The following is a 17,232-nucleotide window of genomic DNA, read 5'->3' on the forward strand; positions in this document are numbered from 1 at the left end:
GTAAATGATATTTATGATTGATAATTACATTGGAAGCTTGTGGCTCCCTCAAGATAAGCACAGCTTGCATAATAAGTACTATTATATTTGTTTTCACCATCCAGTGAGGGATGCCATGGTCTTAATGCTTGGCATCAACAGCCAATTGATATAAAGAATTCCAAATTTACCATCAAGCTTTATTAGAAAAATATATCAAACGTTGTCCTTTATGAAAAAAATTGAGGTCATTCTTTGATGTTCTTTTTTATTGTTTTTTCAATTTCTCATTGTACGTATGTCTGATTGTGTTCAAATATTGATTATGATCAACTTTAATGGAGAAAATATTCAAAGTATGCAAAATAAGCAGTATGTTGTAGCAATTTTATATTTCATTTCTTTGGACACAAATCCCTGTAAAATGCTTTTTTTTCCGGCAATGTTCATTTGCAGAATTTGCTGTGACTTTACATCCCCATGCATCCATTTTTCATACACCTGGTACCAAATGATCTACAAGATGTAATGAGAAAGTCATGAATTACACTTGATGAACTTTATTAATTCTTCCTGTTTATATTTGATTGTTGTTTTTTGTTTGGTTTTTTTATGTTGCAGTTCACTGGTCAGTGTGCCTGTAGGTCTGGCTTTGGTGGAAGGGAGTGCTGTGACTGTGAAGCTAACTTTTGGGGAGATCCTAGGGAAGGATGCTATGGTAAGCTACAGTCTAGAACTGTCCATTTTGAAATAGACAAACAAGATAGAGCAAAAGGTGTAATCACATGAACTAGTAATGAATTGTATGTTTGATATATTGGATCTTGTATTAGAAAATATCTATTTTCATACAGGCAACACTATTTGTTTCTTTCAATGGCATTTTGCAAATTTATCTAATTTTCTTAATCATGATACTTTAATTGGAAGAAATAACAGTATACAAATATGCAATCAATATACTGCCCCTTCCATTCATGATCATCGTGATATAAAATGAAGGCAGACTGTAAACCTGTTACAAGCATGAACCCAGTCAGGGTTGAAAATACACGGGAGCGATTCGGCCCTTGTGTGCTTTGGAATCGCTCTTGCATCTGCCTAAAACTGCCAAGTACCGAGCGACTCCCAACATGAAAATCGCTCCCGTCCGCGCCTGTCCAGTCTCCCATTTACGACTGTATATAGTCAGACAGCCAGGCCAGCGCAGCTGCAGTTTTTACTTTCATGCATCGTCACTTTCTGACGTGTAACTAAGTGGATTTTTTAGAATCATGGCGCGGGGCTTCAGAAAAATGCGTATCGAGTTTCAAACTCACTATATCCCGGGTACTATTTTTCAAAACGCTGCGCGGCACCGGCACCAGGTCTCGCCATAACTTTGATAGTAAAAAATTTCCTTTTTTATTGGAATAATTTGTAAGATACCATCCTAAATTTGCAAGAAAATCAGATCGTGAACTCTGAAGGAAATCACAGTTTATTTAATTTTAGAGTAATTTTCGGCGAATTCACTTCTTAAATATGAATTAAGCCACTTGGTGCTCTGGAAATATGGCGCAGATCCCGCAATTTTAAGACAGAAATTAGGATTTTTAGTGGGGATTTCTGGTGAATAACAATCACTGCCCGAGTGTATACATGTATTGGCGCTAATGCAGTTTCATACCCGCCTGTGTTGCGGCGATGATTGAGCTGTGTGTTGCGGTGATGATTGACTGAGAGCTGTGCTGGCGTAGGCATAGCTTAGCTTGAGAAATAGTTGACATGTTGACATTAGCTGTCAGGCTGTGATGCATTCAATATTTCATAAAATAATTTTCAAGTGAGTTTTTATAAAAAAGTAATTATGAAAAGGATTTCTCTGAATACAAATTCTGTTCAAATTTGATAAACTTCATCCCATTCAATTTGATTGACAAAATTGTATAAGTTAAAACATCCATTTAATTTAATGTATGAAATACAAACAATAAACATTAGACATACATGTAAATGAACAATAATTTTAATGATAATTTAACAATGAATAACAAAGAAAAAATAAATATCAATTAAATAAACAATGTTTGACATTAAATTAATTTGTAAACAAGCAGGAAAAACTGCAATGCGAAACCATGCGCTGAATCACGAAAAAAAATGGCTCTGGTAAAATGAAAAATGGCTCTCATTTTTTTTTTAAATGGCTCCCAAAAAATAAAAAGTAATTTCAACACTGAACCCAGTACATTCTATTTCCTTGGAGTTTAACAAGGCTTTTTATTATGATTCCACCCCCCCCCCCTTTAATTCATTCTTACAAGAGATTGTATTGATATTGACATTACAGAATGTGACTGTGATCCTCAAGGATCTGCTACCAGCCAATGTGAACGAGGTACAGGACAGTGTGTATGTCTACCAGGAGTAACAGGATATAGGTGTGACCAGTGTGCCCGTGGTACTACTGGAGAACTACCACGTTGTGAACCCTGTGGAGAGTGCTTTGATGAGTGGGATCGTATCGTTCTTCTTCTTAGGAGTAAGTTCATCATCATTTAATATTGCTAATTTAACTGTATGTTCATGGAATTCTGTTGGAAAAATTATATTTGAAGCAAAGTGACAGACTTCAAACATGTGTGATGAAGGACTATGTATGTCTAACATAATGGTGGTGATATTTTTTTACCTGATTGTAAAGAAAGTATGAATCAAGCAACCAGAGGCCCAAAGGCTGAACGTCATCTCTGAAGGACCTCGTAGTGTAGATGAATGACGAAGGGCACTAACGTATATACTCTTTCCCGGCCATGGACATAATTCCTCTTGTGCCACATTAGGTTTAGAGTGTAACCTTAAGATGGGTTTCACATGGATTATGCTAATTCAATTCACAATATGTAGAATAGGTCAGTTTTGTCTGAGGTAAAGAGTAGGTCACCGGAGGGTTGCAATACCATGGCTCTATGGACTGAGCCAAGATGCCTCATCATTATATTTAAAAAAAACATTCATAACTGTTAGATAATAGTATATTCAGTTTAAATTCTGAAAGTTGTTTAAATTTATAACCTTTCTCTTCTATGTTTCATTCTGTGTAAATAATTTACAGTTATTGATTTTGAAAGGACTTCAAAACTGTGTACTAAAACTGAGAAAATTATAATCTTTCCTGTTCTAGTAATTCGTGCTGGCTTCTGTGTTTTGATTTGTCCCATCAGACATAGTCCACCCCAGAAAAACGTTGATTTGAATAAGAAAAGAAAAATCAAACAAGCATAACGCTGAAAATTTCATCAAAATTGGATGTAAAATAAGAAAGTTATGACATTTTAAAGTTTCACTTATTTTGCACAAATCTGTGAAATGAAAATGAGTCAGTCAATGATGTCCCTCACTCACTATTTTATTTTTATTGTTTGAATTATACAATATTTCGTTTTCTACCGATTTGACAATAAGGAACAACTTGACTGAATCATATATTATTACACAATGCCAATTCCACATGCTCAGGGAGGAATTGTTGTTTCACTTGTTCATGAGGAGAAAATTAGAAAATTTCTTATTTCATATAATAAAATACAAAATAAATAGTGAGTGTATGACGTCATCAGTTTCCTCATTTGCAACCGACCAGGATGTGCATATAACTGTTTTGTGAGATTAAGCAAAACTTTAGAATGTCATTACTTTCTCATTTTACATCCAATTTTGATGAAATTTTCAGTGTTATGCTTGTTGGATTTTTCTCTTTTTATTCAAATCAACTTTTGTTGGGGTGGACTTGACGTTTAAAATAGAAAATTGAGTTTCTATCAGTTTTCCGTAATTTTTTATTGATTTTTTTTTCTTATAGATGAGACTTATGATTTGATCGCACGCGCACAAAACATCAAGGTATCTGGAGTATCTGGTGTCTATGATCGAGAGTTTAATCGTCTTGAAGATCTAGTAGAGTATGCTGAATCTTTGATCCGAGGTGCTCCCTCTGTCACAGAAAATGATGTAGTTAACATTCAGAGTGAACTGGATGATATCAGGTACAGTTTCAAAGCTTATACCATATATGACATTGAATAACTATATACAATACAAAACAAAATATACAAAGTAGGTAAAAATTTTATCATCACCAAATACTCTCCCATGACCATCATCTCCATCATGACCTTCATTTTCACCATTATCACCATCATCCTCATTCATCTCCATCTTCATCATTATAAAATTTTGAACAAAATAACATTTCCATTCTGCTTTATAAATCTATATTAAGTCAATGAGTTTTATTCCAGGGTTGTCATATTTTTTCAAGCAATCTGCTTATAATGAAAATCCTTCTCCTGCAAACTGTAAATGTTAAATTTTCTTTGTTGGTAGTAGATCATATTTGTTTAGAATTACTTTTTTATTTTATATTTTTTTCTTTATGATACATACCAAAATCAATTACCGATATATTATGTTTGTTACTTAATGAAAATTGTATTGTATACAAACGTTATGAATGGAGAAGAATGAAAATAAATCAAATCAAGATAGTAAACTTATTTTGGTGAAGTCATCCTATATAAGACCTTTGTCCAACCATAAATTTACACAAAATGCAAATGCCTGTACATTATATTTTCTTGTTCATCCATCAAAGTGCAAGTCCACTATAACGAAATGGTTATTTTATCAAAAGGAGAAAATCGAACAATCTTAACGCTTGAAATTTCATCAAAGTAAGACAGGTTGAAAATTTTAAAGTTTTGTCTTATTTTACAATAATTATATGCACATCTTTGTTTGTATGCAAATGCAGGAAACAAGAATGTCACCTACTCACTATTTCTTTTTGTATTATATTATATGCAATATTCTAATTTTCTCCTTACTATGATGTGAAACAAGTTATTCCTCCTTCAAAATGTGGAATTGTCATTTTTGAAAACTATTGTGATTTTATGAAGAGTCTGTCTAAATCTGCAAAAATTGAAATACTTTATAATTCAAACAATTAAATATAAAAGATATAGTGAGTGAGTGACATAATCAACTCTTTCATTTGCATATCCCTGCTTTGTGCATAAAAGTGCTTTGTAAAAAATAAACACAATTTTAAAATGTCAACATTCTTTTCTTACACCCTATTTTCATACAATATTCAGCAGTAAGCTTATTTTTTCTTTTTTTATTCAGAAATTTTTTTTGGGAGTGGACTTGCCCTTTAACAAAAGATTAAAATGTATGTCATCTTTTATATTTATACGATTGTTGAGCATTTGACAAAGATAGAAATGAACTCGTACTTTTTCTTAACAGAGATACTCTTGAACGTTACCATGAGGAAGTATTAGGGTTAGAAGATATGCAAAGGCGTACACGTGGCAACATTGCTCGTGCTAATCGTGAACTTGACCTTCTGGAAAGAGAAGCTGACGAACTTAAAGCAGATGCTGAGAATTTACAGAGGGAAAGTTATGATTTTGGAACAGCAAATGTAGAAGGTATACATCTCATTAATACAAGTAATGCCCGGTTGACACTTGCACGCATTGTGGTGCCCGCATTGCCCCGCATTGATGCGTGCCGATGCGGGACACTTTATGGCACGACTTAGCTATATCAGTTCACGCAATGTCCCGACACGTTCACGACATGTTTGCGCATTGTTTGCGCATAGTTCACGCACTGTCCCGACATGCTTTCAGTAAATATTCACGACACCCTATTCTGTGACGTATCTAGCGCAAATTTAAATATTCAACGTTCTGGTGTTGACACCATCTACGTTCGTTGATTAGGACGACTCAAACTGATCACGTGGTCTGCACTCACAATTTTGCGCATATCATTCGCTAACTATGCGTGAAGTATGCTTGGCATATGCGCAAAGTATGCGCAACCCTGTCGTGAACTGCGTGCCACTACCCCGGGGGTGTGCCTTCTATTCTTTGCGCCACAAAATTTCTGTTTTAATGCCACGCAGTGGTACGCAGTAGCACGACTAGGTTGCGCATAGTTCACGAACAGTTCACAAATTTGTGATGCGTGCCAAAATTTTCAACATGTTGACAATTTTGGCACGCACTGCCACGCATAGTTCGCGCATTGGCCCACATGAGTGTGTGCCCATGCGCAAACTATGCGGGAACCACTGTGCGTGCAAGTGTCAACCGGGCATTACTTTATTTGAATAAATTGTAGTAGACATATTCAAAGTAGTATGTTCATTTGTTAATGATTATGATGAATTTTAATTGGAGAATAAAATGCTTCAAATCAAACAAAGTGATATTTATTTCAAGAATCTTCAAAGTTAGAATGTGTCATATTACTTAGTTTCTACTCCAACATGAACAATACAATCTGTGTTAACACATGGTTCAAAGTAGAATTGATTGTGCTTTATTCATGTAGGTGCCATGAACAGCATCCTGAGAAGTCAAAACCTATCGCGTGCTGCTGAGGATCGTGTTGATGGAACCCAACCTACTCTAGACCAATCAGAAGCAGTTCGTCAAGAGGTAGAAAACTTGATTGGTGAACGGAATGCTGCCCTTGAGCAAGAGAGACAAGGGTATCTGGATAGATTGGATGATGTGGATAATCAATTGACTGGATTAGAAGGACTTCTGACAGGACTCAATGAAAAGGTTTGATATCAATTTCTGCTTAACCAATTTGTGACAAGGAGTTTTGTGATGTCTTATTTGGTCAATGTTTATTCTTGTAATTTAAAAAAAGTACACTTTTGTTTTTATCTTCATTTTTCTAGTTAATTTTGTTTTAATACTTTAAAAGAGTTGAATTTATAACAGGTTTAAATTTGATGAAATTTGCAAAGTAAATGTGGAACTTATGCTCTTATGTATTTTGCATAATTGTTAGTTTACTGCATCAGAAGGAATTGGACCATTGTGTTACAAACGGTTAAAACTCACCTTGAGCCTTTGACAGGATGAAGGATTATGATTCTCTAAACTTTTAGTAATATATTGGTGCTAGTTTATGTAAAGAAAGTTTTGCAAATTTATGGTTATTTGCTGGATTAATTCTGCAATTTAATCAGGAATTGGCCAGACCCTTCAATTTAAGAATGACCTGATGAATTGACAATTGTGGTATTTGTACTAGATCTGTGGGTCACCTGGAGATTCTTGTGATAATTGTGGAGGAGCTGGCTGTGGTCAGTGTGGAGGACTGGGATGTGGAGGATCTGTACAGAAAGCAGAAGAAGCACACAGACGAGCAAGAGAAGCAGACCAGAAACTTGATCAGAAAGAAGAGGAGGCTAATAGCATGCTGGATGAGGTATCAACATTTAAAAAAAAATGAATTGTTCATTAGTTTTTAAGACTCATCACAATGAGTTACCTGTTATGCCAAAGTTCTATTTAGTCAAATACACAAGTTAAGTAGTCTGTTATTTGTTGCTTAATGACTTGATGGTAATAATGATAGTGGCGGTGGTGATGATGATGATGAGGAGGAGGATGATGATGATGATGATGATGATGATGATGATGACAGCGATGGTTATAATTATGATGATAATGATGGTGATTTTGATGTTAATGATGATGGTGGTGATTGATAATGAGGATGAATTATGAGTTTGGAAAATATTTTTAAAACACAATACAACAACATCAATGACTTTATATACAGTGATATACCTCCATAGGAGGATTTGTATGACAATTATATAATAAGAAATATTTCGTCAATTGGGTATATCTGATTAAGTGGTTATTGAATTGTTTTATTTTGGTTGCCTTAGATGATGCAAGCTAAAAACAAGACTGGTGAGGCACAGGAGTTAGCCCAACAAGCATATGATCTAGCTCTCTTAGCTAAACAAGAAGCAGAAGAAGGACAAATCAACATCAAAGATCTCATCAAAAATATCACAGACTTCCTAGGACGAGTTAAATCAGAGCCTGAAGATGTTAGAATGCTTGTCAATGACACACTCAATACCAAGATTTCTCTTTCACCAGAAGAAATTGAAGGTAAGTGTGAGACCTATCTATGCCAGTGCTAGAATAATACCATTCCTGTAATATAGGTTGATTTAGTGGTATTATTGAATGAATATTTGGAAATTGAAACTTAGAATTATGATTATTAAACAGAATCATGAGAATGAATGGCTTTATTAACACTCGTACATAAACATGGAAACAAGTATGAATTAATTTAATCAGCATCAGATCATCATGAGTGATATTTTTATTCAATGTGATGCACTTCAATATGGACTATGTTTAAAATGTAGGATATAGGTGTATCATTACAAAATGCAGTGACATTCTTGTAAATTTTAAACAGACCTTGCAGAACAGATCGAAGATATTATTGCAACCTTGGAGAATATTGATGAGATCATCGCAGCTACTAGAGATGACCTTGAACGTGTCAATGACCTCAAAGAAAGAGCAGATGCTGCCAGGTAGCTTTCATTTCTTTATCACCTTTTTTAGTGATGGTTATTTTGTCTTGTTATTGCTTTCGTGAACAACCAGGACCCATAATTATTAAACCTTTATAAGTGCCTATGTAATTTGTTGATGAACTGGACTTATGATATTTTATGAATATGGGACCAGATGACTGACTGCTTTCATGAATAAGGATTAATGCTCTTCCAAAGGGTACTAGTCCATCATCTTGGTTTTAAGAAATATAATTAGATAATTAAACCATTGAAAAATCACTTTTGTCTTCCCCAGAGATCTTTCTATAACAATCATATCTTCTATTCTACCTTGATGGGGTTCCTTACTTTATTTATCATTTCTTAAATATGAATTATTGAGTTCTACCCAAATCATGTTCAAATAATCTTCCAGGGCAGACATATATTCATCTACCCAGATAGCCCCATTTTCACAGCCTTTCACAGCTTCAACACCTAATCTGAGTTTACTATATAAATGTTCTAATTCATATAATTGATAACTCAACACCTTGTGAGACATGTCCCAGGACCATGCAGACTTATTTTTATTTTGGTGCTGTGCCTCTGTAAGAAACACCAACATCAAAAGTTTTACACTTGACTTGAAATAATCCATTTGCCAGATAGATCTTGACATAACGTTTTGTTGTTGTTTTGTACAGGGAGTTCGCTGAAGAAGTACTGGCTTCTGCTGAAGGTGTTAGACGTGCTTTAGATCAAGCTAGGGATGCACAGGATGTAGCTGATCAAGCAATCAGGAATGCTACTCAAGACATCAATGATGCACAAGATGCTCTTGTTCAGGTAAGGAACACAGGAATAATGGGAATGGACTAAGCACAGTTTCAGGCATTATAATCACTCACGGATTGTGCTTTATCACCAGTAGCAATCTGTAACATCTTATTCTTAATTATCACAACTGGTAATAGCATTGCAACGGGCAATTGGTAACGTGTCATTGACACGTATTCACCTCTTGCAATGTAGGTAACACGTTTTACTTTCCTGGACAGCATTGTAACATTGATTGATACATCACAGTGCACAATGAATATTGTCCATCGTGAAGTATAATAAATATGTCACAATACAGATGATAGTCCACTGTAGTGATCATAAGCGGGAGTCTTGCTGAGTACTTGCTGATCTATCAGCAAAGGTGATAGATTGAATCCATGACCTTCCGTTCATGGGGCAGACACTCTACAACTGAGCCACATTGACCAAAATAGGTTGTACAAAGAGCAATCTTTGTAGAAATTTAGTATGTACATGTGTGTGTATTCAATGTGATATGATTGGATCCTTTTTCCTTTGATTTCTATATCCAGATTGAATCTGAAGCTGGCAATGCTAAAGATAAATCTGATGGTCTTCTTGATAAGATAGAAGATATGAAAGAGCAGCTAGAACGTGTACAGCTCAAGGTCACAGATAACAAGGAAAAGGTCAACCAAGCTGTTAACTTGGCACAAATGGCTGAGAATCAAGCCCAAGATGCTGCAGGCGTAAGTAAAATGTTCAGTCATTGCTCATTGTAAAGGTTCTATACCTTTGTAAGCTGGGGAATGAACTGACTAACTTCATTCAAACTAGATGGACTACTCACAGTAAAAATTTTGCACCAAACTTCTTAAATTTTCAAATAATGACTTGCGTGATATTTGAACTCTTGCATCATTGCTATCTTTGAGTATTTCCTAGCTTTCATGCCTATGTCCACCGTAAGTGGTTACCTGAGGTTCCCAGGAGTGACGATGATCTGATTAGTTTTGGGGCATTAAGTGCAAAAGTCACAGAGGTGATGATATACATTTAATTATATCATTCTCACAATAAATGAAGAACTACTTGAGGGAGCAACTATAGACTTAATTCATGTATACATAGTTGATGGACAATGATCCAATTAAATTCAGGGGTCATGAGGTCAAAGGTCGTAGGAGTCACATACCTAAAAATATTTATTTCTTGCAACAACTGAAGAACTGTTTGAGGAATCCATTTCAAGCTTGTCTCCTGTATGCAATTTTTTAATGAACTGATTAAATCCTTTGGGTTGCAAGGTCAATGGTTACAGAGGTCATTATTGATAATTTTAGAAGTAAGGTGTGTAATATTGATAATTTTAGAAGTAAGGTGTGTAATATTGATAATTTTAGAAGTAAGGTGTGTAATATTGATGATTTTAGAAGTAAGGTGTGAAATATTGATAATTTTAGAAGTAAGGTGTGTAATATTTATAATTTTAGAAGTAAGGTGTGTAATATTGATAATTTTAGAAGTAAGGTGTGTAATATTGATAATTTTAGAAGTAAGGTGTGAAATATTGATAATTTTAGAAGTAAGGTGTGTAATATTGATAATTTTAGAAGTAAGGTGTGAAATATTGATAATTTTAGAAGTAAGGTGTGTAATATTGATAATTTTAGAAGTAAGGCGTGAAATATTGATAATTTTAAAAGTAAGGTGTGTAATATTGATAATTTTAGAAGTAAGGTGTGTAATATTGATAATTTTAGAAGTAAGGTGTGAAATATTGATGATTTTAGAATTAAGGTGTGTAATATTGATAATTTTAGAAGTAAGGTGTGAAATATTGATAATTTTAGAAGTAAGGTGTGTAATATTGATAATTTTAGAAGTAAGGTGTGAAATATTGATAATTTTAGAAGTAAGGTGTGTAATATTGATAATTTTAGAAGTAAGGTGTGAAATATTGATAATTTTAGAAGTAAGGTGTGTAATATTGATAATTTTAGAAGTAAGGTGTGTAATATTGATAATTTTAGAAGTAAGGTGTGTAATATTGATAATTTTAGAATTAAGGTGTGTAATATTGATAATTTTAGAAGTAAGGTGTGAAATATTGATAATTTTAAAAGTAAGGTGTGTAATATTGATAATTTTAGAAGTAAGGTGTGTAATATTGATAATTTTAGAAGTAAGGTGTGTAATATTGATAATTTTAGAAGTAAGGTGTGAAATATTGATAATTTTAAAAGTAAGGTGTGTAATATTGATAATTTTAGAAGTAAGGTGTGTAATATTGATAATTTTAGAAGTAAGGTGTGTAATATTGATAATTTTAGAAGTAAGGTGTGAAATATTGATAATTTTAGAAGTAAGGTGTGTAATATTGATAATTTTAGAAGTAAGGTGTGAAATATTTATAATTTTAGAAGTTAGGTGTTTAATATTGATAATTTTAGAAGTAAGGTGTGAAATATTGATAATTTTAGAAGTAAGGTGTGTAATATTGATAATTTTAGAAGTAAGGTGTGTAATATTGATAATTTTAAAAGTAAGGTGTGTAATATTGATAATTTTAGAAGTAAGGTGTGTAATATTGATAATTTTAGAAGTAAAGTGTGAAATATTGATAATTTTAGAAGTAAGGTGTGTAATATTGATAATTTTAGAAATAAGGTGTGAAATATTTTCTTGATGTGGCAATGTAGAGGCATAAATATGATCTTGCAAGGGAGGGGGGTTAATTTCCCTAGTCTTTTAGAGGCCATTCATAATGCAAGCTATACTCATCCTTTGTTGACAGAGAGTTGATGCTATCGAGCAAGACTTCAATCAAACATCAGATGAGGTCATGGCGAAGGTCGCTGAGGTCGATGAAGCAAAAGGTCGTGCAGATGATCTTTTCTTAAATGTCATCGCATTTGAAGAAAAGATTACTGAAGACTATGAAGAGCTTTTGGGTAAGTCGTGAATAATCTATTCATTTACTTTAGGCAAACAAGGATTAAATCTGTGAACTGTCAAAAAACCTTTCAGCCAGACTGCAGGTCCCTATGCTAATGAGCAAATAGGCCAGATTAATCTGAATCCTCTCGTTCCTGAATCCTCCTCCCTGCAAAATTTCGTGAATCATGAGATTTTCTTTCTTTAAGAATTTACCTACTTCATCCTCAAGTCAAATGAAATATCTTTGCACAATTGGACAATTTGGCAAAATTTCGTGAATCATGAGATTTTCTTTCTTTAAGAATTTACCTACTTCATCCTCAAGTCAAATGAAATATCTTTGCACAATTGGACAATTTGGCAAAATTTCGTGAATCATGAGATTTTCTTTCTTTAAGAATTTACCTACTTCATCCTCAAGTCAAATGAAATATCTTTGCACAATTGGACAAAGTAAATGTTTCTTTTTCATATTGGTCATTTATTTTTTATAAAATATTTTGATAAATGAGTGAATTTCAGGCCTGAAAATGTGCATCAAAACTGAATTTTCTTCCTTTGTTTTTGTTTTTTGCAAATTGTGCAAAACTTTTTTTTTTTGAGCCTCGAAGATATCTATAGCACCACAAAGCTGAATTCATGTACTTTCTCACAATGTCAGGCTTAATATTTGGCACATTTTAATCGGGTCAAGATCACACTTTTCCCACAAAGGTACAAGACAAGATTTCTAAAATTTTGGAGCAGCATGAAATTTAGAGTTCTGATTGGCTGGATAAGGCTTAAAAACAACACTCACCCACTCACTATTTCTTTTGTTTTTTATTGTTTGAATTATACAATATTTCATTTTTTACAAATTTGACAATAAGGACCATCTTGACTGAACCATATAACAATGCTTATTCCACATGTTCAGGGAGAAATTAATCGTTGTTTCACTTGGCAATGAGGAGAAAATTAGAATATTTCATATAATAAAATACAAAAGAAATAGTGAGTGGATGATGTCAGCAGTCTCCTCTTTTGCATACAGACCAGGATGTGCAAGCAAAACTTTAAAATGTCATAGCTTTCTTATTTTACATCCGATTTTAATGAAATTTTCAGTGTTATGTTTGTTGGATTTATTCTCTTTTTATTCAAATCAACTTTTTGTTGGAGTGGACTTGTCCTTTAACATGCAAATTTTTCTGCTCTCAATATAAAAAAATTTCTACTCGCACTTCACGTTCGCATCATATGGTTAGTGAAATACGCATAGTCTTCATTAATTCATTCAAACAAGCCTTAGAATTTCCCTCTTCAGGGGCCCGTTTCATAAAGAGTTACAACTGTTGTAACTTTGCCATTATGGCAACTACCATGGCAACAGGGCTCAGCAGCCAATCAAAATCAAGGTTACCATGGTAGTTGCCATAATCGCAAAGTTACAACAGTTGCAAGTCCTTTATGAAACGGGCCCCTTGTCTGAATATAAAAAAATTCAGCTTGCGCTTCGCGCTCGCAATAGTTGATTATACAATGAGATAAATATCATGTACAAAAACTACTTTCATGTGTTGTGTTCTAATTCTACAAAAATCAGCATTCGCTTGGCGCTCGCATTAGATGACTGAGATATGCTCTTCATAAATTTCCCTAAAACAGTCCTTAAATTTCAGCTCGCTCTTCGCGCTCGCGTTATTTGATCAGTGAGATCAGTCCTTAAAATGTCTTTCTTAGGTTAGGTCAATGTACCTGGCTATTGAGCATGCTCCGTGCGCCCACTAAGTGACTCAAAATTTTTGCTGATGCCCCCCAATGCCACGATCCAAGGTACGCCACTGTCTGTCAGTCACGCTTGTCCATGACGCAATGTCAATTTTCTTTTTTGTTTATCTTTAAACAGGTATGCAACAGACCTTTAACAACAACAATGCCACCCTACACGACCTAACAGCCGAAATCAATGCATTGAATATGAAAATGATGCAGATACTACAAGATATACAAGAAAAGGCAGCTTACTACAGGAGCTGCACAGAGAGTCCTACACCCCCATAAAAGAAATCCATATTGTTAAAATAATGATACTACAATTGCTCTTCTCGTAAAAAAATTGTAGCACATAGTCATCGAACACCTCTTAAATAGTTCAATAGTTATTGACTCAGTTCAGGACTCATTTATTTTACCTCTGTTGGTTATATAGTTGGATTACATTTAATTATATTAGGTTGAGATAAGATGTGGGTTAAATACATAGTATTCATGTCATTCATTTTCCCATCCTCCAAACTTTTGAATGCAATTTCAAATGAACATAGAAGAGTGATAAAATGGTTCATTTATGGATCTATTCCTTCTAACCATTGAGAAATAAGAGAGTCTGATTTTCCATTTAATGCCTTCACTGGCACATTCTAGAGGCATTATTCCTTATTCTTATTTGATATCAAATTAAAGTTGCACACCTACTGTAAAATATTTAAAGACCATTATAGTGTGCTATATCATTCAATTTTCTGCACAGTAAAGTTTTCTACCTTTGATATAGGATTAGAGGCTACACTGAATGTATTTTGATAAAATGGTGTATTTTTAACTTTACATATTTTATGCTTAAATAAATGTAGATTCATATCAGCATCAGTGTTGGTTGTGTTTGTATTTTTACACATTTCTATCAAAAGCAAGACTTCATAGATATAGAAATGATTGATTTATATGACTAGGTATTTTCACTATGGTGCTCAGTAAGTTATTTGCATTTTACTGTTTTTTGCAGATTAAGATAATACCTTTACTATATTCCCACAACTCACTGTACATTTATTGTTGATAGTTTAAGAAAAAAGAAAATTATCTTTGGTGAATTGGTTGTATATGAAATGGTTTTCTATTGGACAAATTATTGGTAATGTATATCAAGACGACAGAGGCTGGGTACAAGCCCCTACCACCAAATTGTCATCCTGATATTTTTCAATCTCCAATGTTGATTTACTTCAGCATGATTAAAATTTGCATGAAAATTAAGTAATGTCACTGCCATATTTATTCCCTCTCACCCTATCTAATCAATGATACCTTATTCTAACCTTGATAAATTCATGAAATGGATAATGTCTTAAGATAAAAAATAATCATGGTTTAAAGTTTGAGTGTTTTTTTTTAAGTTTAATGTACAAAACAGAATGTTGGAGTAAGTGTGAACATTTTTTAAGTTTGTATACATAATAATAACTATTTAATCAGTAGATATCAATTCATAGATTTAAGTTTCTAATTTCTGTACAGAATTTGAAAAGACCAGTCAGTTTAACGCAAAATAACATTATCGAATGTTGTTTGAAAATATTTGTGTATGTATTATATGGTATAATGCGATTGGGTGCTTATAATATGTAGTTTGTTTATTTACTTGTTGGTATCATATCTGTTATCTTTTTATGTTTGACTCTAGGATTAGATTTTCCATGTTTTAGTACTTTCTTTTCTAATTTATCCATTCTTTATCTCAGTGCCTGATCATGCTAAATACACATTTCCCAGCAATTTGAGTAAAACAATCAGAACTAGATATGATTGGATTCCTAATAATTTACAAAGACACAAGTGATATCACACAGACTTTTATAGAATAATATTGTGTATCATCAGAGAGGCTTAGTCAGATATCGGTAGGGGAAGGCGGGGTAAGTTGAGCATAGGGGCAAGTTGAGCCACCACCCCCAGGCCAATAATGAATTAGTCAGACATTGTGGTGGTGTCATGTATTGATGACCAATTACATAACCCTTTACCCCACCACATTGTTTTCGATTTTGAAACAAAAAGTACTTTTTTAGAGGGAAAAATACAAATTTCAGCCAAAAAAGTAAAAAAGGGTGTAAAAAAGATCAGTGCTTTTTACCCACACACGTCTTAAAATATAATAAAGAAATAAGAACAATATTGGTAGTCCAGGTATGGATCTTCATTCTTGTCATAGTCTTTTACATGATGGATGCATAAGAAATGTGTGGATGTAAAAATATCGCATTAAGTTAGGACTGGGGTACTTTGAGCCAGCCAACATGGGGCAAGTTGAGCCATGGTAATTTGTATGGTAATGTATAATAAAAAAAGAAACAAACCTTGAATAGCCATGGATATGCAGGCAGAAAGGTGCAAATTCACATGACAGTTCCTTTTCTTTTAGAGGATGTTAGTATTTATAAAGAATTAGCTAGTGAAGACTTGAAATAAAAAATTGACATGCTGGTTATTCCCACATACATTTTGTACACAGTTTTTGTGGCTCAACTTACCCCACATATGGGGCAAGTTGAGCCATTTGACATCGGTTTTTTTTCAAAGGTCACAATGAATTTCAGTGTGGGGGTAGGAAGTTATATATAGGTGTAAAATATTTCCCAAGAATCAAATTTAAAGGCAAGGTACTTATTTCTACAATATTATTAGTCATATCAATTCTAACATGCAAAATGCATAAAGTGTCAAAACTTACCCCACCTTCCCCTACTGCCAAGATAATTTCTCATCTAATCATTTGAATTTTATCTCTTCAATGTTCTCATAAAATATCTTTTGGGGAAAGATGATCTCTTTAATGCAGTATCATGTTCATTCTATTCCTTGGTTAGATAGATATATGTGAATCCACAATTTTTTTATTGGAAATAACTGGCTTCCATGTGTTATTACTAATTAGAATGGGCTTTCATACTGGCTTGCAGCAAGTATATTCATAACTATGCAACAGTTTTTGGTTTTTCTATCAAAAAAACAAAATAAATTCATGTATCTGGCATATTTTTAATAAACCCTTTTCATGTAAATAAACTGATCTGTGTATTTATTTTTTATGAGTATGCATGAATAAAGAGTGAGTGAATTTTAAATTGATCATTCTTCAATACTAAAGGAGGTAAGGTCATTGAAGAAAGTGAGAAAGCGGAAGAACGCTGTCAACTTGGCACCTTCCTGTATAACTACACAATCACATTTCATTTGATCATTGGAACAAATACAAATCTGCATGAACTGGAAGTTCAGAATTTTTTATTTTTATTTTATCATTCAGATATCTATGTGCAGTTCGTCCCCAAAAACAAAACTGACAATTA

General features: G+C 33.5%; 1 protein-coding gene across 1 annotated transcript in view; it reads left to right on the plus strand.

The window, feature by feature from the left end:
* The window catches only part of LOC129255367 (laminin subunit beta-1-like), a 42,953-nt gene extending 26,005 nt beyond the window's left edge, over positions 1-16,948 (plus strand). Inside the window, exons 18-29 of the mRNA XM_064096069.1 lie at positions 601-697; positions 2,312-2,503; positions 3,824-4,007; positions 5,275-5,459; positions 6,373-6,608; positions 7,090-7,266; positions 7,736-7,967; positions 8,287-8,407; positions 9,079-9,220; positions 9,751-9,927; positions 11,976-12,132; positions 14,010-16,948. Of these exons, the coding sequence (XP_063952139.1) occupies positions 601-697; positions 2,312-2,503; positions 3,824-4,007; positions 5,275-5,459; positions 6,373-6,608; positions 7,090-7,266; positions 7,736-7,967; positions 8,287-8,407; positions 9,079-9,220; positions 9,751-9,927; positions 11,976-12,132; positions 14,010-14,164 (2,055 nt within the window). The 3' untranslated portion in view covers positions 14,165-16,948. The remainder of the gene's footprint in view (positions 1-600; positions 698-2,311; positions 2,504-3,823; positions 4,008-5,274; positions 5,460-6,372; positions 6,609-7,089; positions 7,267-7,735; positions 7,968-8,286; positions 8,408-9,078; positions 9,221-9,750; positions 9,928-11,975; positions 12,133-14,009) is intronic.
* The last annotated feature ends 284 nt before the right edge of the window (positions 16,949-17,232 follow it).

The sequence above is a fragment of the Lytechinus pictus genome, chromosome 3 (genome assembly GCF_037042905.1).
Source record: "Lytechinus pictus isolate F3 Inbred chromosome 3, Lp3.0, whole genome shotgun sequence".
NCBI classification, from domain to species: Eukaryota; Metazoa; Echinodermata; class Echinoidea; order Temnopleuroida; family Toxopneustidae; genus Lytechinus; species Lytechinus pictus.